The sequence below is a fragment of the Odocoileus virginianus genome, chromosome 18 (genome assembly GCF_023699985.2).
Source record: "Odocoileus virginianus isolate 20LAN1187 ecotype Illinois chromosome 18, Ovbor_1.2, whole genome shotgun sequence".
Lineage (NCBI taxonomy): Eukaryota > Metazoa > Chordata > Mammalia > Artiodactyla > Cervidae > Odocoileus > Odocoileus virginianus.
Window position 1 is genome coordinate 17,248,697 of NC_069691.1, and position 22,610 is coordinate 17,271,306.

A 22,610-nucleotide genomic window follows, 5' to 3' on the forward strand; every position below is an offset into this window, starting at 1 on the left:
CCCCAGACCTGCTGAATTAGAACATGCAGGATCTCAGGATCCTCCCGTGATTACACGGACTTGCAGTTGAGAAGCACAGGGCCCGCATGCTATCTGCTGTGTTGCCTCCTCCTGCTCTGCTCTTTGTCCGTTTCTTCCCTCACTTGTTCTGTCACAAATCTCAGAGTGCCACACATGCTTTGCAAGGTGTTGCTTCATTTATTCTAGCAGGTCCTCTTTTCACTCTCCGCATAAGGAGGCAGAGCAAGGCTTTAGAATAAACACAGCAAGTTTCCAGCTGTGCTCCGCCCACGACTTTAATACTGTTCCTTTAGATCATCCTGTTCTGACAAGGTGTGAAATCCTAGCCAAGGCTGATAACTTGGCTGCCAGAAAGTTCAGTCTTCTTTCACAGCTCTAGGCAGAACTGAGGGGTTTCGTTTCCTTTTTAAAATTAAAAAATACATATTTTTTTAGTATAGTCTCTTTTTACTGCAGGCTCTGCAGGGAGCTGAGGTAACCTTTGCCCTGAAGCTCCAGCAAATAATATCAAGTATTGGGACAGGTTCTCGTTTAGCAAGCTTTGTCCAGTGTTTCAGGCTCTGAAACTTTAAGAGACACATAGAGGACCTAAAAAAAATTTCAGAGAAGAACAAATTTTGTTAAAGAACTGGAGAATTGAACCTAAGAGGAAATGGTAAAAGATTAACATTTGCTGGCTGAGGGAAGGAAGAAAGAGGAGTAATTAAACACAGAAAATGGATGACTGAGGCTTCACCCAAGCAACTTTAGTTAGGAATTTTTATTCTTGCTTTCTTGCTGCTGCTGCTGTCGCTTCAGTCGTGTCCGACTTTGTGTGACCCCATAGACTCTCCCGTCCCTGGGATTCTCCAGGCAAGAACACTAGAGTGGGTTGCCATTTCCTTTTCCAATGCATGAAAATGAAAAGTGAAAGTGAAGTCGCTCAATCATGTCCGACTCTTAGCGACCCCATGGACTGTAGCCCGTCAGGCTTCTCCATCCATGGGATTTTCCAGGCAAGAGGACTGGAGTGGGGTGCCATTGCCTTCTCCCTTGCTTTCTTAAAAAAAAAAAAAAAAAAAAATCAGGTGTGGGACTCAGAATTTGACAAACTGTCAAAAGTTTAACCTAAAATGTCTTCCTCAACTTCCTTCCTACTCATTCATTCATATTTATTGACCACCTGTTATGTACTGGGCCTTCTGCTCTGACAATCTTATTTTATTCTAGCTGGCATGAAAACATATCCTTCTAAGAATGGTAAACATGCCAAGATGCTCCTTTATTTGAGACAACATTTCTGCTATAGTTCTGATAAAATGTAGCAACCCCAATATAAATGCACTGCTTCTTTAGGTGGCATTTACACTTTCATGGTTTGTACAGAAATGGCTTTTCCAGTCTTTATGTCCTTGCTTATCTCATCTACCTACCTCTCCTATCCTGTTGGTCTACCCATCTTTGCCTGAACATGCCAAACCCTTGCATGCAATTCCCTTAGATGGAATGCCTTTCTCCCTAAAAAATGTCCTTCAATGCTTTGAAATCCTTCAAGCTTATAAAGCTCATCTGTAGTCTTCTCTGCAAAGGCTTCTGTACCCTTGCCATTTAAAATTAGTAATTTTTTCCTCCGTGATCTTCTACTGTGATGCTTATACTAGTGTGGCACTAAACTTTCCTTTGCCTAATGATTGCTTGTTTGCATGTCTCACAGTACATTTTCTAAGAGCAAAGACCATGGCTTACTCTTTGTGTTCCCCGCAGCAACTAGGTGCATGCCTGGTGAGAGTTACTGCCACTCAGCAAATATTTCTGGCTATTTGAGTCTTCTGGATCTATAGCAGGTTCTCAATTCTTGGTCCCTTATGGTTGTGGGGACATGTGGCCAATTACCACCAATGAGTTGTAAGTAAAGGGATGTGTGACACATCTGGGCCAAAACTTAATCACCAATGCAAGACCCTTTAGGTCATCTTTCCTCTTGGCTATTCATGCTCTAGAGAATAGTTCCTCACTTCTCTGGGATGATGTCAGCTTATAACAGAGCCTCATCTGATCTACGATGACCATAGTGAGTGAACAAGAAATAAACTTCTGTTATTTAAAGTCACTGAGCTCTGGAGGTTGCTACAAAGTAAAGCCTATCCTATGCTGACTGATACACTTGTAAACGGTAGTACTGTGAGTCTAGAACTTTTGCAAAATCCATTAGAAGCAGTAATCAGTAATTATATCAATTGTAAATCAAGAAAAATCACCAGACTTAAACTCAGCTGTCAGGAGAGGCATTGTGAGGTGTGTAGGATGTAGAGCTCATTAAGGTTTGCAAACTGGCTGTAAATGACCTTGGTCACTGATGCTCTCAGAACTCAGCATTCTCTGACCTCAGTTAGAGCTTATATATTTACCTTGTGGTACTGTTGCAGTAATCGGAAATGGTAAATGAGTGGTACCTGGTACATGGTGGTACTCAGCAAATTGATACCACAATTGTTTTAGGTGTATTGTCCACATTGGACCATGGGATGTGAGAAACTACATATTTCAGTTTAAACCAGATACTGGGGCTTCCCTGGTGATGTAGTGGCTAAGACTCTGTGCTCCTAGTGCAGGGGGCCGAGATTCAATCCCTGATTACGGAACTAGATCCTGCATGCCACAACTAGAGATTCCACGTGCCACAACTAAGACCTGGTGTAGCCAAATCAACTAATTAAAAAATCCCACCAAGGTATTCACTGCTACCCCTCCATTCATCAGGAGCAAGTTGTTCCCAGCAATCTTCTTTCATTCAACTTTCAAAAAATAAATTTGGGTCCCTATTGATCTGTAAAAACTTGTGAAACTACTATATGTGAAAAGATGATAATTTATGTATAAATGTAACTTCTCATTCAGAGAGGAACATTTTAATAAATGATTCAACTTTATGTGCTTGCTAGACACCAGTGACTCATATTAAATAAATAGATGCACTGAAAAAAGGGAAAGAGAGGGGACAAAAGACTCTGGATGAAAATGGGAATCATCAGCTTTTGAGGCTCCCAATTATATTCATAAAATTCAAAAAAATAATTATGTGTTTGATGATAAAACTTCTGAATATGTTGTCTTATGCCTTCTTGGTTTAATTTCCAACACTTGCTCAAGTATAGTGAACTATTCTTCCCAATACACTTCAGTAAAGATTTCAAACAATCTGAATGTCACAATCCCAGGAGAGTTTACAGGTCCTACCGTGGCATTTTCACAACTTGATTACACTCCTGGCTGTGAGAGGACATGACTTCAGTCTCAGCGTAAACAGAGAATGACTCATCCTTCTGAGGCAGTGAATAGCAACTTTGGTAGATCAACACCATCTTTATACTTCTTACTAGGCCTATAACTTAGAAACACATCCCCTCTGAAGCATTTTATACCTATTTGATAAGTGCTGACAGAAACATTGTTCTTCAGAGATAGGTTCTTGTTTCTAGGCTTTAGCCAGAGGGAGGAAAATCTCTACTGTATTTCCCAAACCAACTAAAAGGGTCAACTCTTTTTTTCTTTTTTTTTGGAGGTAAAATTGGTATATAACATTATGTTAGTATCAGGAGTATGACATAATAATCCAAGGGTTGTATACATTACAAAGTGATCAGCACGTAAGTCTAGTTGCCATTCATCATTATACAAGAGACCCCCCTCACCATTTTACACCACCCCCCCACCTTCCCCTCTGATAACTACCAATCTATTCTCTATCTGGGTGTTTGTTTTGTTTCTTTTTTTAGATTTCACATACAAGTGATATCACACAGTATTTATCTTTCCCTGTCTGACTTGTTTCACTTAGCATAATACCCTCAAGTTCCATTCATGTTGTCATAAATGGCAAGATTTCCTTTTTTCCCTTTTCCCTTTTTATGGCTGAGTAATATTCCACTGTCTGTGTGCACATATCACTTTTTTTTTATTCATTCATCCACCAGTGGTCACTTAGGCTGTTTCCATACCTATAGTAATCAATACTACAGTGAGCCTAGGAATGCATGTGTTTTCTTCAAATTAGTAGGGTTTTTTCCTTTGGATATATTCCCAGAAATGGAATAGCTGGATCATATGGTTGTTCTATTTTTAATTTTCTGAGGAATATCCATACTATTTTCCATAGTGGCTGCACAAAGGTCAACTTGTGTAATAGCACAAAAGTGGAAGAGAGGGGAAGTAAAATAAAAACACAGGAGTGCACCTATTCCGTGTTCTCTGTTCCCAGATTAACCTCCCTCGCTGTGCTCTCTCTCAACCTGCTATCCTTTGTTCTCACCTGTTCAACTGAAAAAAAAAAATCAGATTGAATCAGGAATGCTGATGAATTGCTACATGCCAGATATTTCATTTAGTCTTAAGGATCTAAAAAGCTGACACTTTTCTCTTTCCTCAAGGACCTTATGATTTAGTGGCAAAGAAATAGAAGAAAATTAGTGTATATACTCCAGTATGATGAACTATGAAGGCTCATTCATTCAGAATAACATTTTCAACGTGTGTTGTTGTTCTAGTGGGGAAAAAAAAGCAAAATATAAAATTACATAAATAGTGTGATCCTAATTTTGTAAATAATATCTACTCATGTCCTCATACACTCAGAAAAAAATATGAGGATAAAATTGGCAGGCTGAGACATCTGTATGCTTTTCCTTCCCCCGCTAAATTCCAGTAAAATGCCAAACAAGAAAAGTTACAATCAAAGATCAGAAAATATAAAGATACCCTGGAAAAGAGGATGGAGAATTGGATTGAAAGAACAATAAAAGCGGAGGCGGTGGGGGGCAGGGGTTGGAAAGCCAGCAGTAGAACACTGCTAAGATAACAGCTGTCTCGCACACTAACCTTCTAAAGGAACTTCAAGCTCAGGGTTAACAGTACAGGGTAGGGAGGGGCTTTGTCAATTATCTGGTCAATATATTAAAGGATGGCATTATGAACTGATGGGCTTATCACGATCCACCATGTCCTTCACATGCTGAAGTTCTGGCAACAACGGTATCTGCTCCTCTGTTAAAACCTCAACAATTCGACTCCCCTGGTAGTCCAGTCGTTAAAAGTCCACCTGTCAGAGCACGGGACACAGGTTCAATCCCTGGTCCAGGAAGATTCCACATGCCATGGGGCAACTAAGTCAGAGTGCCACAACTACTGAAGCATGCATCCTAGAGCCTGTGCTCTGCCATGAGAAGCCATTGCAATGAGGAAACCCCACACTGAAACAAAGTGTTAGCCCCTGTTTGCCGCAACTAGCAAAAGCCTGCATGGAGCAACGAAGACCTAGTGCAGACATAAATACATTAATCCGTTTTTTTTAAGAGGAAAAACCTCAACAACTGCTTCAACCAGTGAACCAGGGTGGTCTCTCATCAGAAGAGCTGATTCTGGATGCAGAAATAGGGAGGAACTTGATGACGATATTCATACAACAAGAACTGGAGTAGAAGGAGGCGACAAGAAACCACACGATGCTTCCGATAAGAGGTTCCCGGACCTCATCTGCTGAGGAGAGGCACCTCCCACACCAGGATAAGCTACCTGTACAGCGGCAATATTCTATTGTACACACCCAAGAAGCTGGCGCTTTGATTCGAACCTTCATTCACAATAATGATTACTGCAGTCAGAAAATAGAAAAGCAGGCTGGTGAGAGAAATAAGCAGACTTCTGGATTATTGAAAGTACAATCGCCATACTGAAAATTGGGCTGAATATCCAAACGACCTGTTGGGCTGCACCCGGAAGGCCTACAAGGCTGTACTCACCCAGCTTCAAGGCTTTAAGAAAGAGCCTGGAGTCAGCAACAGAGACATTGTTTAACGGATGGGGGCACTTACTTGTCTGCTGCAAGGTCCTGGAGTGGCACCTCACCACGTGCGGCTGAGGGTGGGTAGGATACGGAGACCTTCTTCACTCCAGGGCAGAGAGAGAAATCACTGAAGAGAGGGGAACTGATGTCAGGTGGGCTCATTAGTTACCAAGGAAACCAGCAGAGGGGCCACCCCTCACTGCCTCTTTGATAAGAACAACCATCAGCTGGGGCCTGGGGCAAGTAGGTAGTTCAGTCCTGTGAGTAGGGTGTAGGTGAAACAGGCTCTGGTTGGGCAGGGGATGTACAGAGGGCAAGAAAACAGACATTTTGAGCGGCCTGACCAGACATGGACACAGATGAATATTATTTTAATGAGCTGCAACATTCAGCTGAGGAACACTTTCAAAACAGGACAAAGATATAAAGCTATTTCCAGAAACTACTACATCTGTCTAGAGAGTTTTGTAATGGAAGAAACAAAGGCAGTAGGTGGAAGGGTGTTCAAAGTCAGAGAAGATTATTTTTCAGAGCTGAAGAAACATTAACTCAGGGGTTTTATGTATTTTATTTGTTTCAATTCATTTCAGTTTTTGAAACTTTGGGTTTCAGGTTGTCCCATCTTGGGCTAGTTGAAATAATTATTTGGGGATTTCCCTGTCTTTCAGTTTTAATTATGTAAAGCATGTAGATAGTTCCAATGTCAAAACTGTTTTTATTTTTTTCTCAATATCTTTCGTTTATTCGCATGAAGAGTCTGTTTAAGGTGTTTTCCAAATGTGCAGAATGTTTTACATTGTTATGAAGTCAAACCTGCTTTTATTCTTGATGACTTATATTGCTTAGAAAGTTGTTAGCACTTCCAGAAGTGGCTTTCCTACTAGTGTTTTAAATGTGTATGATCTTCCTGTAAATAACGTCAGATGTAAATTTGTGGGACTAGGTTGATTTTCTCCCGGTTGTTGTTTTTTAGTTGCTAAGTCATGTCAGACTCTTCGCAACCCCATGGACTATAGCACACCAGGCTCCTCTGTCCATGGGATTTTCCAGGCAAGAATACTGGAGCAGGTTGCCATTTCTTTTGCCAGGGGATCTTCCTGACCCAGAGACTGAACCTGGGTCTCGGGCATTGCAGGCAGATTCTTTACCACTGAGCCACTTGGAAACCTTCAAAACTGTTTTAAAAAGGCACATTCAGACCAGTCTATCTTCCAATCTTATCCCTCCCACACTGTTACCTCCCTCTGCCTAAAGGTAAACATTTTCAAAAATTAATTTTGTTTGATACTTTGACGTTTCTTTTTTTTAATGTATAGGCATTTATGCATATATAGTTTTATCCCATTCTTCTATAAAAGTGACTTTATTTATTCAATAGACTTTATTTTTTAGAACGATTTTAGGTTCACAACAAGATTGAAGGGAAGAGCAGAGATTTCCCATATGTGTCCCTTGCCGCCCTCACAAGCAGAGCCTCTCCATGATCAGACCTCACAACTGCTGAACCTACAGTGATAGATTATTATCATCTACAGTCCATAGTTTATATTTGGATTCAGTCTTGGTGTTGTACATACTACGGGTTTAGACAAATCTATAATGGCATGTATCTACCATCATGGTATCAACCGCTCCTTTTTTTATACTCTAAACTCTATTGTTTACTTTGACTATCTTTTTATACTCTAAACTCTGTTACTTACTTTGACTTTTTATCTTATTAAAATATCCTGGATAATATTCTACAATAACATAAAGATATTACTCATTCCTTTACAATTGTATAACATCATGTTATATGGATGTACCTTAGTTTTTTTACCTAACCATTATTCGTAGTCAATTGGGTGATTCCAGCCTTATGTAATTACAAACAGTACTGCTGTAATGAGCAGCTCCATGCATTTAAACTTTTGAGTTTTTGCCAGAGTTTCTCTGGAATGAATTTCCAGAAGCATGATTTCTGGGTCAGAAGGAAAATACAAATGTAATTTTGTTAGATTTTGTGTTCCCACCAGTAACATATGAGAATGTCTTTTCCCAAGCGTTATCAACAGAATGTGTAGTCAGACTTTGAGTCTTACCAAGTAGGTGAGAAATTATATTTTACTTTTTCTTATTATAAGTAAGGTTGAACATTTTTTTCATTATTTAAGTGATATTTTTCATTTCTTTGTCTATCATTTATATGTTTACATATTTTGCTCATTTTTATGTTAGATTAAATTACTTGTTATTTGGAAATGAGGGCCAGTATGATCACGGTATGTAAAAACTTGTGGGACGGAGGCCAAAGTAACACACAAGAGAAAATGTATAGGCCTAATTATATTGATTAGAAAGCAATTAAGATGGTAAATAAATTAAGAATTCGATAGAAGATACTACAAAAAGATGACAAAAACAACCATGAAAAGTAGACTAAAGAGCATATTCTAAAGAGCAGCAACTGATGAAATATAAAACTAAGATAAATAATAAAAAAGTAAAGGCCTAATTTACTAACAATACAAGAATGACAAAGAATGCTTTTAAAGTACAATAAAGATCTTTTGATAATAGCAGAAAATTGTGACATATAAAACTTACAAAACAAAGCAACTATACTCCAATAAAAATTTTAAAAAGAAAAAAATAACTTACAAAGCAAAACAGAGTGCTTTCTGAAAAGACCTAAAACCAAATGTGTTGGCTCTTGGAAAAGATCAGTACATGAACAAGTAGCTTTGAAAAAAGACTAGTAAAATGGCTTTGACTTGTCTCATCAAGGAAAAAGTGTAAAGACACAAACAACAATGGTAAAGAACGGGAACAGTGACATGCCTATAGAATCAGAGGAGATCTTAAAATTATGAGTGATGTAATTTTAAACTATATATATATATTGGGCTTCCCTGATGGCTCAGAGGGTAAAGAATCTGCCGGCAGTGTGGGGAAGATCCCCTGGAGGGGGGCATAGCTACCCACTCCAGTACTCTTTCCTGGACAATCCCATGGACAGAGGAGTCTGGTGGGATACAGTCCATGGGGTCAATGTGTTTCCTAGGAAAGTGTACATTATGAAAATTGATTCAAGAAAAGGAGATAGCCCTATACTAATCCCTATGAAAGTTTGAAAGAGTAATCACAATTGACCCACTTAAAAACATTGTGCCGAAAATGTTCTGCTTCTGCCTAGAATGTAGATAGTTGGGAAAACCTTTGTTCTCACTCTCCCTCCAAGAAAATGTCTGAAAACCTGCAAATAATAACTTTTCTTGAATTCACTGAAGAGCTGAGGTTAGAGGGGAAAGAGCATGAAATCAAAGGAAGGGCAGGAACCCCCAAGGGAAGCTTGGCATGAAGTCTGGGTAACCTGTGAGAGCCCAGGAAGGAGAGATGTGGAGTATCACGTAAGCCAGTATAAAGAATCCAGTGAACATTTTTAGTGAACTGTTTAATGTCAAATGTGGGCTACTTTGAGAGAACAGAACCACTGGGAGCTGCAGGTGCAAAGGGAGTTTGCACCTACTTTTCTAGGTTCTTTTCTGTGGACCAAGCTGTTGCATGAATGTCAAAATGCCACCTAAACTTTGTTAAACGGCAGCTTGGAGAGAGAAGGGCAGCAACCATCCCCCACCCCACCGCCAGAACAGAGGTGACCCCATGTAGCTGGGGTCAGTGAAAAGAAAAAAAACCCTCTCCTTCTAGAAGAGGGTCAGGAAATCATCCTGAGGCCAGATCTTGAGAGGAGACTAACGTTGGAGACACATGAGACATGGGTTAAATCCTTGAGTCGGGAAGATCCTCTGGAGGAGGGCATGACAACCCACCCCAGTATTCATGCCTGGAGCATCCCACAGACAGAAGAGCCTGGTGGGCTACAGTCCACGGGATCACAGAGAGTCGGACACGACTGAGCACACACATACCATATTGAAGAAAGGGTGGGACCACTGAAAAAGTCTTCACCCCCAAGACCCAGGACCACAGAGCCTACCTAAGACTGAGGAGGACAGGATAACAGAGAAAGCCTCTGACCCCACCATCCAGCTAGCAAGCACAAGTCACAGGCAACAACACCCCAGTGCTGAAGGAATGGGCGAGTGTGAAGGCTCCAGCTCTCCAGTTGAGGGCAGAGGAGGAACATTGAAAAAACAAAAGCCCTCAAGCAACCCAGCCCTCAACCCAAGCACCAGTTAACACAAGAGGGATTGGAGAATAGCACTGTGCTGAAGGGAACCATGCTACTGCTACCGCTAAGTCACTTCAGTCGTGTCCGACTCTGTGCGACCCCATCCCTGGGATTCTCCAGGCTAGAACACTGGAGTGGGTTGCCATTTCCTTATCCAATGCATAAAAGTGAAAAGTGAAAGTGAAGGGAACCATAGTGACAATGAAATCCAAACTCAGCTCACATCTTGACTAGACTCAGCTGATCCATTCCACTTATAGGTGAGCACAGAAGGAGGTGTTCCATTTTGAGGTACAGTATAAATGTTACTTATCTTAGTCTCTACTGTCATATGTACATCTGACATTCAATTTAAAAAAACTACAAGATATAAAAAAGGGAAAAAAATATCTTAGAACTAGTGGTTTTATGAGTGTGTTCATGCCAAATCTTTGAGGATCATATAATTATGCTATCATTTAAGTTATCCAAGAGTATTAAAAACCAGGGAGATGGGAAAAAATAGAACATCAATATTAAAGAAAATTTCATGAGGTGGGACACAGAACCCACTTCATATTTACAAGTCACTGGCCATCACACTAACTGATATAATTTAGGCAATGAAAGCTGCCCTGACTTGAGGCTTCTGCTCCCATCCAAACTGGCCACAGAAGTATGGTCCCTGTTTAGTTTTCCAAGGATCCATAAAGAATGAAATCTCTTCTGGCTTGTTTCTGGATTAAATTAAAGTTAAACTCTCTTTAGAATAGAATTTGTCTTGTTTGGTCCACAGACAGAACCTGATTTCCTCACCAAACTTTTACTTACAGAGGGAGCAGCCCATAAGCCATATTTGCTAATTTGATTTTTTTAAACATGGTTTGAAATTTTGATTTATCTTGATTACTAAGGTTTTTGGGGGCCTCAGAAGTTGTGTACTCTGGTCGAGCGCCTCATGGGCCTCACGCTGTTCTGGCGTTGCTCAGAGCCGTCTGCCCTAGAGATTCACTAGGTTCGTTCCAGATGGAGTATGAGTCTAGTCTATTCTCATATCCCCTTACCCTACAATGCCACCCATTTCCTGCAGTTTGTCTTCTGCCAACCTTAAATGCCTTCATTTATATCTTCCTGAGTGAGTGAGAGGGGAAAGAGTAGGGGTGGGGGAAAGGGATCAAAAGCAAAGAAAACAAGGAGCAGAAGGAGGAAGTGGCCAGTGCCCAGTGAACCCACAAGTGTGAAAGGCTAATCCAGAAATCACTCAGTAATCACCACCGTGAAACCAGACCAGATGACATCGCTCGCCACGCAGACACTGACCTTCCTAACCACCCATAGAACTTCACTTCCTAAACCCAAGTGACCTTAGGAAATCTGGCCGCTCTGCCCCAGCTCCTGGCCCCATGCCCCTCCTATTCAACAGCTTCTACACACCAGTAGCTTCCTCCCAAAGTCCCCATTCACTTCTCATCCAGGACAACATGCTTTGCCTGCTTTCAAGGGAAGGTGCTGGCCCATGTGCTCAGGAAACAAAGATTGGAATGCAGCGGGTTGTTTGAAGTTCCAAGTCCTCTCACATGGGAGTTTGAAAGAAGGGTGAGGTTTCCGGGGTTCTGACGTGGAAGGGAGGACTGTACTTGGAACTCGGCCGCACTGGATGTTCAGAACAGCACTGGTGGGTCAGCCGTGCTCAAAGGAACAGGGTGTTGAAAGTGTGATTATGTTTTAAACTAGTTTGGCTGTCAGCCAAGTAACACAGAACTGCCTGCTGTCAGGTCAGGCACTGCTGCTAATTGGTGAATTTTAATAAATGATAATAATAAATAAACTAGCTTAGAAGGAAGATATCACTGTTTAGGTGAATCTCTTGTGGAGGGGGTGGGAATCAGGATGGGCGTCGGGTCTTGGCTTCCACTGGGTCCCAGAACATTTGTTTATAGAGGATGGGTCTCTGCCCATACCCCTCCTAGAGTATCCATTTTCTCATCAATCCCATGCTCACTATATGAACTTAGGTGAGTCATATGTCTCTTTCCCTGTAGTTTCTCTGCCTTAAAAGGAGTATCACTGGCCCCTTCCTCTCGCACTCAGGGCTGGGTAGATGGCAAGGTGGGCAAGCACAGGAAAGATGCCCTGGGAATGAAGGCAGACCCAGAAGACAGGGCTGAGCCCAAGGAAGCCCAGCCAGAGGCCCACAGGTCTCCTGAAGCGGACTCTTTCAGGTGATGTTTCTGGTGTTGGGCTCTTTATTGGATTTTTTTCATTTTTTCCCAGTTCAGAGGATTTGGCCTGCTTTTTTATTTCTATCATCACAACTGTTCTTCTGCTGGGCTTTCCGCCCCTTCGAGGCTGACGCAGACCAGGAGGAGGCTTTCTCTCAGTGTTTGCACCACCTCATTATCATAGAAGCAAGCACACATCTACTTTCATTTTTCACTTTTCGAAAATGTTTCCACTGTGAGTGATTATGGGGAAAGAGGGCAAACCACAGCCCAGAAAAGAGTGAAACCACAGCAGTTAGGATTGTTTAAACTACAAATCACTGGTTTTAGTTATCCACGGTCACTTTTGAGGCATCCAAGGAGATGCTCATAGAACAGTGATGTGTGCAGTTCAGAACTGAGGCAGAATATCTAAAATAAGTAATTATTTAATAATTTATATATTTAATAAACATTATATGCACAAATAGCTTCAACATAAATTCTTCACTAGTATGTCTCAAGTACCATGAAGGAGATACACATTTCTCAGAAATACTTCCTATTTCTATATTGGTTTTTGCCTTTTTTCTAATCTATTCTCTTCATATACTACAGATTCTCTCATATTTCTCCTTGGGCCTCCACCTCATCCTCCATAAACACCTAAAGTACTCCGAGTCCAGGAATGCACTCTTTAGTTTATATAAATTTTATGTAAAATAACTAAGACCGAGTCCAGGAACACACTCTTTAGTTTATATAAATTTTGTGTAAAATAACTAAGACCTTCCACCGTTCCTGAATCTTGCTCTTTCCTGTTCAGTTTCTCACCAAAACAAGCAAAAAACCAACCACCACAACAAAATACACTGCTCTGAAATGACAGACACCTCTTTAAAGGGTGTGGGAGGGGAAGGATCTATCTGATAAAGTAGAAGGCACTAGTTAACCTTTGTTGGAACAGGAGGAGAGAAAACATCTTTGCTCAAATAGTCATGTGATCACAAGAACTAGGCCTGACTTTTCATAATGCCCAGTCTGATTCATCCTCAGGTTTTGGTTTTAAATCAAGAAGCCCAACCCCGTGGGTGGGCAGTTCTCAAAGAGAAGGCAATCCCTCCTTACTCTAATACCTGATTATAGCTCAGAGGCACTGCCATTTACCTGTTCTTGGGACTCTGTTCCTAGTGCAGAACTTTCAGTCAAAAATACTGGATCTTTTCCAGCTTTTTGGAATTACAGCAGTGATGGCAGTAACAATAATAGTGAGGGTGAGCATAGTTGACTTTGATAGGGCACTTTCTATGTGCTGATTGTCTCCTCTGGTTTCTAGGTCCTAACAAACTGTTTACCTACCATTTACTACCTACTGCTGCCTAACAAGTTGCCCCCAAACTTAGCAGCTTAAAACAACACATGCTTATCATCTCACAGTTTCTGCGGGTCTGGAATCTGGCCATGACTTAGCTGGGTCCTCAGCTTCAAGGTCTCTCAATCAAAGTGTTGCTTAGGGTCTGGTCACCTCCCTGCTCAACTGGGCAAGTCTTTCATGTCATTTGCAGGATGCAGTTCCTCCCTGGCTGGGGTAACTCAAGGCCTCCGCTCTTCACTGACTGTCAGCCAGAAGCTGCCTTCTCATAAAGGACCTCTCCAATATGGCGACTTTCTTCCTCAAAGAGTGCAAGTCACAAGTTGCAATAGAGAGAGTCTGCTAGCAAGACAGAAGTCACAGTCTTTTGTAACCTAATCACAGAAGGGCCATCCCATCACCTTTGCCACATTCTCTTGGCTGGAGTCAGGTCATTATGTCCAGCCCACACTCAAGAGGACATGGATCCCAGGAGGGAGGGGTCTTTGGGGGTCATATTAGAAATCTGCCAACCTCAAGACCAATTGGATCTAAGAATTCCTCTGTAAGTTTAACTGAAAGTGCTCAAGGATTGCACCTTGAGAGGTGGACAAAATTCCCTATGCTAATAATGACTATATTGGCACGTTAGGTAGTGGAAATAAACATATATTTGATTACAATTTTGAATATAACAAAAAATTGGAAAAGAAGGGAGGAGTTGCTTTATGATTATACGGATAAAATCAAGACTAGAAGATGAAAATTAGTTGAGGATAAAGATTGAAGCTAATAGAGACAGAGGTTAGGAGGTGAAATGAGGAAGGACTGTGTATCATTTTTTATCCAGGAACTTCTCTCTCTCTCTCCTAGCCCACAACATGAAGGTAGAGCTGAGGAGATAGTGAGTATGAGGCTAAAGGGTATCCATGGAACTTCTGCTAGGGCATTGTACAAAGAACTTTTTCCATTGAGAAAGTAGTGGAAAATAATAATAATGCAGCAGTGGAGTAGAGGAATATCAAAGAGGAACTGTAGAGAATCTGTTTGGACAAAAGTGACCCAGAGTCACCCTGGGAAGGAGTTTTGGCAGGAATATGCCAAGTGAAAGTGAAAGTTGCTCAGTCAGTTCTGACTCTTTGCAACCCCATAGGCTTTATTCTCCAGGTCAGAATACTGGAGTGGATTGTCTTTCTCTTCTCTAGGGGATCTTCCCAACCCAGGGATCGAACCCAGGTCTCCTGAATTTCAGATGGATTCTTTACCAGCTGAGCCACAAGGGAAACCCAAGAATACTGGAGTGGGGAGCCTGTCCCTTCTCCAGTGGATCTTCCCAACCCAGGAATCGAACCAGGGTCTCCAGCATTGCAGGTGGATTCTTTACCAACTGAGCTATCAGGGAAGCCCAGGTATATCCCAGAGCACCAAATAAAAAGGAAAGGAATCACAGCCTGAACCAGATCTAGAATAGGATTACAGTCCGTGGTGTCACAAGAGCCGGACACGACGTCGTGATTAAACTACCACCACCACCACCATCCAAACCAAAGACAGACAAGACAGAAGAAACAAATTCTAGATAGAAAACAGAAGACTGGATCTGGGAAGACTTTTTAAGGCAATGCTTCATAGAGCAATGGTACAGGGGAGAGGAAGGGAACGATTTTTAGTAGCATCTGTGCTGTGCTGTGCTAAGTCACTTCAGTCGTGTCCGACTCTTTGCAACCCCATGGATTGCAGCCCACCAGGCTCCTCTGTCCATAGGATTCTCCAGGCAAGAATACTGGATTGGGTTGCCATTTCCTTCTCCAGGGCATCTTCCCGACCCAGGGTTCGAACCCAGATCTCCTGCATCGGCATGCAGATTCTTTACCACTTCTGCCACCTGGGAAGTCCCTTAGTAGCATCTACCAAAACAAATTTCATTTAATATGTATTTTATGAGAGAAAAAATGCAGGACTTTTCAGAGCCTTTACTATGTTAGTGCACTCTGTGAAACCCTAAAATACATAGTTGTGGGGGTGGGTGGGGGTGGGTAAGGATTGAACAGGCAGCACTTCTTATAAGTAGCCGTTTTGCATGGAGGTGGAGACATGCTACAAATGTTTAGGGGATGCTCTTTTATCAAATATCAGTGGCCTTTTTGAGAGGAGGAAGGGAGAGATCTGGTTTAAATATTTCCAGTGAGCAAAGTATGGTGGCTGGTAGCTGAGCAGTAAGCAAAATAATTTTATCTAACACTTATATATTAAATAAAAATGACCTAGGGTTTTAACATTTCAGCCCCCAAAAGGGGAAAGACACAGATTCAAAGCAGAAGTCACCAGATCACTACAACTTATAACCACCCTCAGAAATTCCCTCGCATTCCTGAAGCCTCTATTACAGTCCTTGCCAGCACTCTCTTCTCCCTCCTGCTGACACTCCACTTTGAATCAGGGAGTTCACCCCTGGGGTTCTTTTTGGAATCTTTCCAACATCATATTGTGAGGTCAATAAAGAGAGATTCACTGAGAGAAGCAAGACAAATATGATAAAATCCTTTAAAAATATCTTTTCAGGATAGAAAAAGGAAGAAGCAATTAGGAAAGGACTACCTGCCAAACCACAAAGAAAGTAGCTCAGCAAGGAATGCTAATTTCTCTAGCACTCATTTGGAATCACCTGCCCTGGAGATCAAGAGACCTTTTTAATCAAAGGATGAGAGACCTTCTTTCAAATAACTGGGGTCAGCCTAGGGTCCCATCCAGCTCAGAAGAACAAGAGAGCTGTGCCTGCAGGACACTCATTCCTGCAGGACACAATGCTGTGTTTTTAGGTTAATCGTCCAAGGATGTTAAGAGTTACTTTCAATGGTTAATGAATAGCTTCTAAGAGCCTGCTTCATCTAATTGTCCAAAGGCCAGTTGGTCCCAGAGCATATAAAGCTGTGAGCTGGCTAATGAGAGCATTCTCTCTGAGCAGGGGAAGGAGGGGAGTGGCAGGGTCAGGGACCTGGGTTCCGAAGGAGCAGGGATGCAGAACAGAACCTGTCTAGTTCTCTGTGTCTTTGTCCTCCTGACGGGCTTCCTGATGATCTGCCTGGGGGCCTTCTTCATTTCCTCACCCTCCCTGTTCAACTGCCAGGGGAACTTGACACTGGCCTATTTGCTTCTGCCTCTGGGGTTTGTGATCCTTCTGAGTGGAATTTTCTGGAGCACCTACTACCAGGCCAGTGAAAGCAAAGGGGTTTTCAAGCGTGTGCTCAGACAGTGCCGTGCTCAGGGGGCCCTGCCCCTGGCCACAGTGGACAGGTATGTGCCCAGAATCCGGAGGACTGGGGAGGGCTGTGGTGTGGCTGAGTCTGGAAAAGGTCAATGACTTCTAATCTACTGGGGAGCAACTTACAAATCCCATGGGGTTAGCAAGGATGTGGAGAAATTGGAAAGCTTGTGCACTGCTGGTGGGAATGTAAAATAGGGTAGCTGCTCTGGAAAATGATAGGAAGGATCCTCAAAACGTTAAATGTAGAATCACCATTTCATCTAGCAATTCCACTTCTGGGTATACAGACAAAAGAAGTGAAAACAGGACTTTGAACAGATACTTGTATCAGTATTCACAGCAGTATTCTTCATGATAGTGAAAAGGTGTAGACAACCCATATATCCATCTAGTGGATGAAAGGATAAACAAAATACGGTACATACAAAAGATGGAATATTATTCACCCTTGAAGAGAAAGGAAATATTGATGCAGCTATAACATGAATGAACCTTAAAGACATTATACTAAGTGACACTGGCCAGAAATAAGCCCAAAAAACAAATACTATACGATTGCACTTATATGAGGTACCTAGAGCAGTCAAATTTCATAGACAAAATGTAGAACAGTGATTACCAGGTGCTGAGGGAAGGAGGGAATGAAGAGTCACTATTTAATGAGTACAGAGTTTGAGTTCAGGATGGTGGAAAAGTTCTGAAGATGAATAATGGTGATAGTTACAAAACAATGTGAATGTATTTAATGCCATTAAACTGTACACTTAAAGTAGCTAAAGTGGTAAAGTTTATGTTATATATACTTTATGACAATAAAAAAATTTCGATTAACCTTACAATTAGTATCAGACAACCAAAAACCTCCTAATTTTTGGCTAAACACAGAATCATTTAGGGATAAAACCCCAGGCATCATTCTTAAGATACAGACAGGCTGCATGCGTGGATGCTAAGTAATTTCAGTTGTGTCTGACTGTTTGCCACCTCATGGACTCTAGTCTGCTAGGGTCCTCTGTCCATGGCATTCTCTAGGCAAGAATACTGGAGTGGATTGCCATGTCCTCCTCCAGGGGATCTTCCTGACCCAGGGTTTGAATCCAGGTCTCTCTCATTGAAGGCAGATTATTTACCATCTGAGCCACCAGGGAAGCGAAACTCCATAAATTCTTTGTCCTCCTCATCTAAAATATTTTAGCTACTCCATGTTTCTTGAATATGAGTGGTTAGCCATGACAATTGATTTTTGACATGATGCTATATGATACATGATACTATATATTTTACTAATAAGATACTAACTACAATGACCAAAATCTATTTCAAATGTTATTATACTAACTGCAAAGTCTTTGGATTTGCTAAAAAAAATTAAAGGTGAAGTGACTGCAGAAGATGCTTCTAGAGTGATGGTTTTTTTTTCCCCCTTTGGTATAAATGTTATATGATTGCCTCCAGAACGTGAATCTTGATAAGAGTAACCAATTGCCTTAAAGATGTAGCTTAAGTTTTTAAGCACATGCATACTATTGTACTGAAACACTTTAAACGATGGTGTCACAACCCCTCATTTTACAGCCTCTTTCCGGTGCATCTCATAGATGCCCAGTCCACTTAGCATGGCTAGGGGGTCAGTAAATGGTAAGTCATATTTCTCAGGAGTATCTTCATTTGAAATGGGTACCCAGATTGAGACTTCAAAGCAAGGGGGTCTGCAAAGGGGCAACTCAGGACACTGGAACTGTGAAGTGGGGTGGGGAGGGTGGGGGTTGGGAGAAGTGGACGGGATGTGGGGCAGGCGGCAGTCATCCTGGAGCCTCTCAAATCACTCCAGGGAACAGCTCACCTTGGTGTCTGCAATGCTTTTACACACGTGCCCCATGACCCGGCCTTGGCTATTCTGAGTGCAGGCTGAGATTTATGCTGTACAGTAGACGGCTCCTTCAGTTCCTTGGCTTTGGGCCTGGTAACGTTTGGAATGGAGCTGTGGCTGCAAGTGGCAGTCCTTGTTCTGTTGTGGTTACGCACCACAAACACTCCCTGCAGGCACGGGAAGGATTCACTCTATAATTACACAGCTTGGTCAAGCTCACCCTCCCTCTTTTTCACTTCTGTGCCACCCCCTATCCCATTCATGATGGAGAAGCCAGAGGATTTAGCAATTAGCAACACTGGTCAAGATTACTGATGAGTACATCACCTCTTGCATGAAGGGCTCCCTCAGCCATCGGCCTGTGGGCATGGAAAGCGCCGCTACTGAAACCTATGTAAAGTTGTCAGTTGCAATAGTTTGAGAAATCAGTATTTTGTGTGTGCGCATGGAATTGGGGCAGGAGAGAAAATACTTGAAATTTGAGTAACAGGGAAGAGAAGCATCTGATATTGTTCAGGCATCTTCATGGAGCTGGTTTTCATTCATTATTTTGTTGGCTGTGAGACTCTGAGACCATGAGTACAGCTGACTAGAAGATGATGTGTGTGAATGGGGACAAGGATGTGAATGAACTACATAACTGGTTAGAGAGGCATTCCACAGTCAAGGCCTGTCCCATACCCCTGCTAAGGATCTCCCACTGAAATTTCCTGGTTCTAATGAGTAAGAGAGAGGGGATAATGCGGAATAACCCACTGGGGAAAGTATGACTATAGAGGCACACATCCCATGGCTGATAAAGAGGATTTTGCTGGAAGAGCAGCATATTTAAAAAAAAAAAAAACACCTGGGATGCCAGGGAGGAAGAGCATCTGTTTCAGAATCAATGTTTCCTAACAGTTTAGCTTCACACAGTGTGATTGGGAGAGGCAGACATACGCCTCCTTGGCACGACCTACTTAAATAACACACAAATATTTGTGGCATTTTGTCCCCCAGACCAGGTTTTTACCCTCCAGCTTACGAAGAGAGTCTTGCTGCTGACAAGCAAGCCTGTCGCAGAGAGCAAGAGACCTCGGGTGCTCCTCCACCTCCGTACTCAGAGATGGGCCTCGGATTTCAGGGTGAAGATGGGGCCCACCCAGAGGCCCCACCGCCCTGTGATGAGCCTGTGGCAGACCGCGTGGCGGCAGCAAGGCCGAGGCAGGACGCTCAGAGGCGAAGCCAAGAGTGCTGAAGCAGGGGACGTGCGCCAGCCCTCACGACGCACCCTCATGGGCGGCAGCTGCTGATCATAAACACAGGCGGGGACTGTGGGAGGGGAAGCCACAGCAGTGACCCCACACGAGCGCGCGCAGCAGGGGCTGTGGGAGGGCAAGGCGACTCCACGTCTGTGCTTGGCCTGCGAGGGCAGCGTGGGGCACCGGCCAAACACTCAAAGGGTGCGCAGTCATCCCAGCCCAGGGAAGCTTTTGGGCTGCAAAGGTTTTGTTGTGAGAGCTCTGCTCTACAGAGAGCCTTTCTGCTCTTCCCCAACACTTCTCCCATCTCCTGACCCGCAGCAGGGAGGGAGAGGCGCTGTTTGGACACCATGCGCCTTCATGGACTGCATTACAAATACTCACAAAGGGAAAAGGCGAGCTGGCCACCAACGGTCATTATCGTTTAAATTGTGGGTTCTGCTGCCTGGTTGCATAGTTATCCTCATTTACGGTACTGCCGGTGGCATGGTAATTCACACATTGTAAGAGATTTGCCCCTGGAACCCATGAATATTACTTCGTATGACTTTAAGTATATATATTTTATTTCTAGGTGAAAGGAAAGTGACTTCAATACTTACTTTCAAAATGGTTCAAGCACAACATCTTAAATGAGTATTTTAAGAATGGGATGGTTTTACAAGCATATAGGAGAAAATTTCTTAGAGACTCAAGTTGAATAAAGAGAATATTCAAACATTCATAATACACAGGATTCAGGGGAAAAAAAGAATTTATGCTAGCCATAGTTTGTATTAATACAGAAGACATAAATCTTGAAAAGCTTTAAAATATCCATATATTTCAGTGAATCCCCCTGTAAATCTCTAGAATTTAAAAGAAAGGAGACTATAGTATAGTACCTTAATCATTAACAGACAATTCTTTGCGTCTCAAAACACAGATTCAGACACTTTTAGATTTAATACACTTATTTTGAAGCCCAATGCTTCCTCTTCAGCTTTATGTCTTTTATGATCTTATTATAAGTTTTAATACAAGAGGACAAGTCAGGTGGCAGAGTGGTGGGAGGATATGCAGCCTGATGCTTTAAAGCTTGAGAAAGAAACTTCATCTCTCTGGGCCTCAGTTTCCTGCCCTGTCAAGTGAGGACTTTATGCTAGGATTAATATATGACAATTATGGAATACCTCTTTTATAAGTCATGCTCTTTACTATGACTGTTTATGCTTCTTATTTACCCCTCATTATAGTCTTCAGAGGTAAATGCTGTGGTTATTCTCATTGCAAAGATGCATAAATTGAGACTTTGAGAAGTTAAGCCTTTCCAACAACATAGTTATTTCCAGGAGGGTGAAGAAAGGTCCATAGAAGAGCATGGGAAGATTTTACTTCACACTTCTGTGCTAGGTTGTGCTAATCCTGTCTTACTTCCCTCCTTCCAAGGAAAAGTTAAGACTTCTCTCCCCCTTCAGGAAGTAGGCCCTAACAGGAAGGGGAGCCCCAGGGTAGCAGCATTACCTTAAACCCTTAGAGAGGCAGCAAAAGTTGCTTTAGTGTTAACTGGCTGGCTTCTCTTTTAAAATGTAAATAAACCCTCCTCCTTTTCTGCCTAGGAGCTTGGCCCTCCCCAAGCTGTAATTTCCTTTCCCCTGATTCTTATACCGTGATGAAAGATAGCTCCTTCTGACAGCAGACAGCCTTAGTGAAGGGGCACAGGAAGGCTCTGGACCCTGGAGGGAGAGATGCCGAGCTTTCGAGGAGGATAGGGCTGCAGAGATGAGATGGGGACCCTGTGGGCTCCTCCTCCTGTTTCGCTGAGCACTCAGATGAAGCATGTCCTGACACACAGGAAGCCGTAACAGGAAATCCTGGTTCCTTTACACAAAGCAGGATTGTGGGCATCTGTGATTTGAATCCTTGACATCAAGAGCATAACTGGACAAGAAGGTCACTCATGGTTGTCCAACAGGAAGGTGGTCGTTTATTAGCAAGGCAATTTATAATTTCTCTCTTGTCATCTCTTTCTATTCCTCTACTGAGACGGTTATCCTGGAATTCTCCTTGGAGTCTGAGCATATTCACTGACTAGAACAAGCTCTATCACTGGGCTTTTGTCCAGAATTTGAATTTGTAGTAGATGTTTTTCCCAAATAATACTGAGGCAAATGTAATTTTCATTTATACAAGAAAATTGTCTTAATCTCTTTGCTGCAATAAATTTTGTACTTAAATGTTTCCCCTTTTTGCTGTTTTGTATCAGAAAAAAAAAAATCAATAGAGGAGCATAAGTCAGAGTTTTATTCTCCATGTGGAACTAACACAGCATCTAGATGAGTTAATCTTTTCGCAAGGCCTAACAACCTAATGTTACTGAATATCAACTATTGATTCAGAAAATAAGCCCAGTGCTTTTTGAGACGAAATATGACTAATAGGTGTTAACTGCCTTTAAAAAAACAAAAATAAATATACTCTGAAGCAAGCATCAAGAACATGATTATTACTCACAACAAATCCTGCCTTTCAGAAGCTATTAAAACCCACTGGGCAAGTCAAACAAAAGTGTCCCGTTGTGATTAAGAAGAATTCATTGCCCAACCCCTCACCTCCCCCAGAGGATTCACTTCACTCAGGAGAAGTAGACAACGTATCCCCTTTTCCTCCTAAAGTTTATGATAAGATTAATAAAATTAATACCATGAACT

The 22,610-nt window shown here is 42.1% G+C and overlaps 1 protein-coding gene and 1 long non-coding RNA gene across 2 annotated transcripts in view; one reads left to right on the forward strand and one right to left on the reverse strand.

Annotated features, from left to right (window-relative positions):
* LOC110149917 (uncharacterized) overlaps positions 1-11,598 on the reverse strand; it is a 54,313-nt gene extending 42,715 nt beyond the window's left edge. The window contains exons 1-2 of the long non-coding RNA XR_011492679.1: positions 11,427-11,598; positions 5,868-5,966 (exon numbers count right to left, since the gene is read on the reverse strand). This is a non-coding gene — a long non-coding RNA (uncharacterized lncRNA). The remainder of the gene's footprint in view (positions 1-5,867; positions 5,967-11,426) is intronic.
* A 4,534-nt stretch (positions 11,599-16,132) lies between these two features.
* TMEM252 (transmembrane protein 252) lies at positions 16,133-20,103 on the forward strand. Its single transcript, XM_020912631.2, has 2 exons — positions 16,133-16,838; positions 19,679-20,103. Exons 1-2 carry the CDS (start codon positions 16,561-16,563, stop codon positions 19,914-19,916), a joined length of 516 nt encoding a protein of 171 aa, XP_020768290.2. The 5' UTR covers positions 16,133-16,560; the 3' UTR covers positions 19,917-20,103.
* Positions 20,104-22,610: the final 2,507 nt, after the last annotated feature.

Excerpts from the sequence above, each read along its gene's own strand:
- TMEM252 (XM_020912631.2), top strand. The coding sequence starts at position 16,561 with ATGCAGAACAGAACCTGTCTAGTTCTCTGTGTCTTTGTCCTCCTGACG. Across the intron at positions 16,839-19,678 it reads CCCCTGGCCACAGTGGACAG|ACCAGGTTTTTACCCTCCAG; the intron begins GTATGTGCCCAG and ends TTTGTCCCCCAG.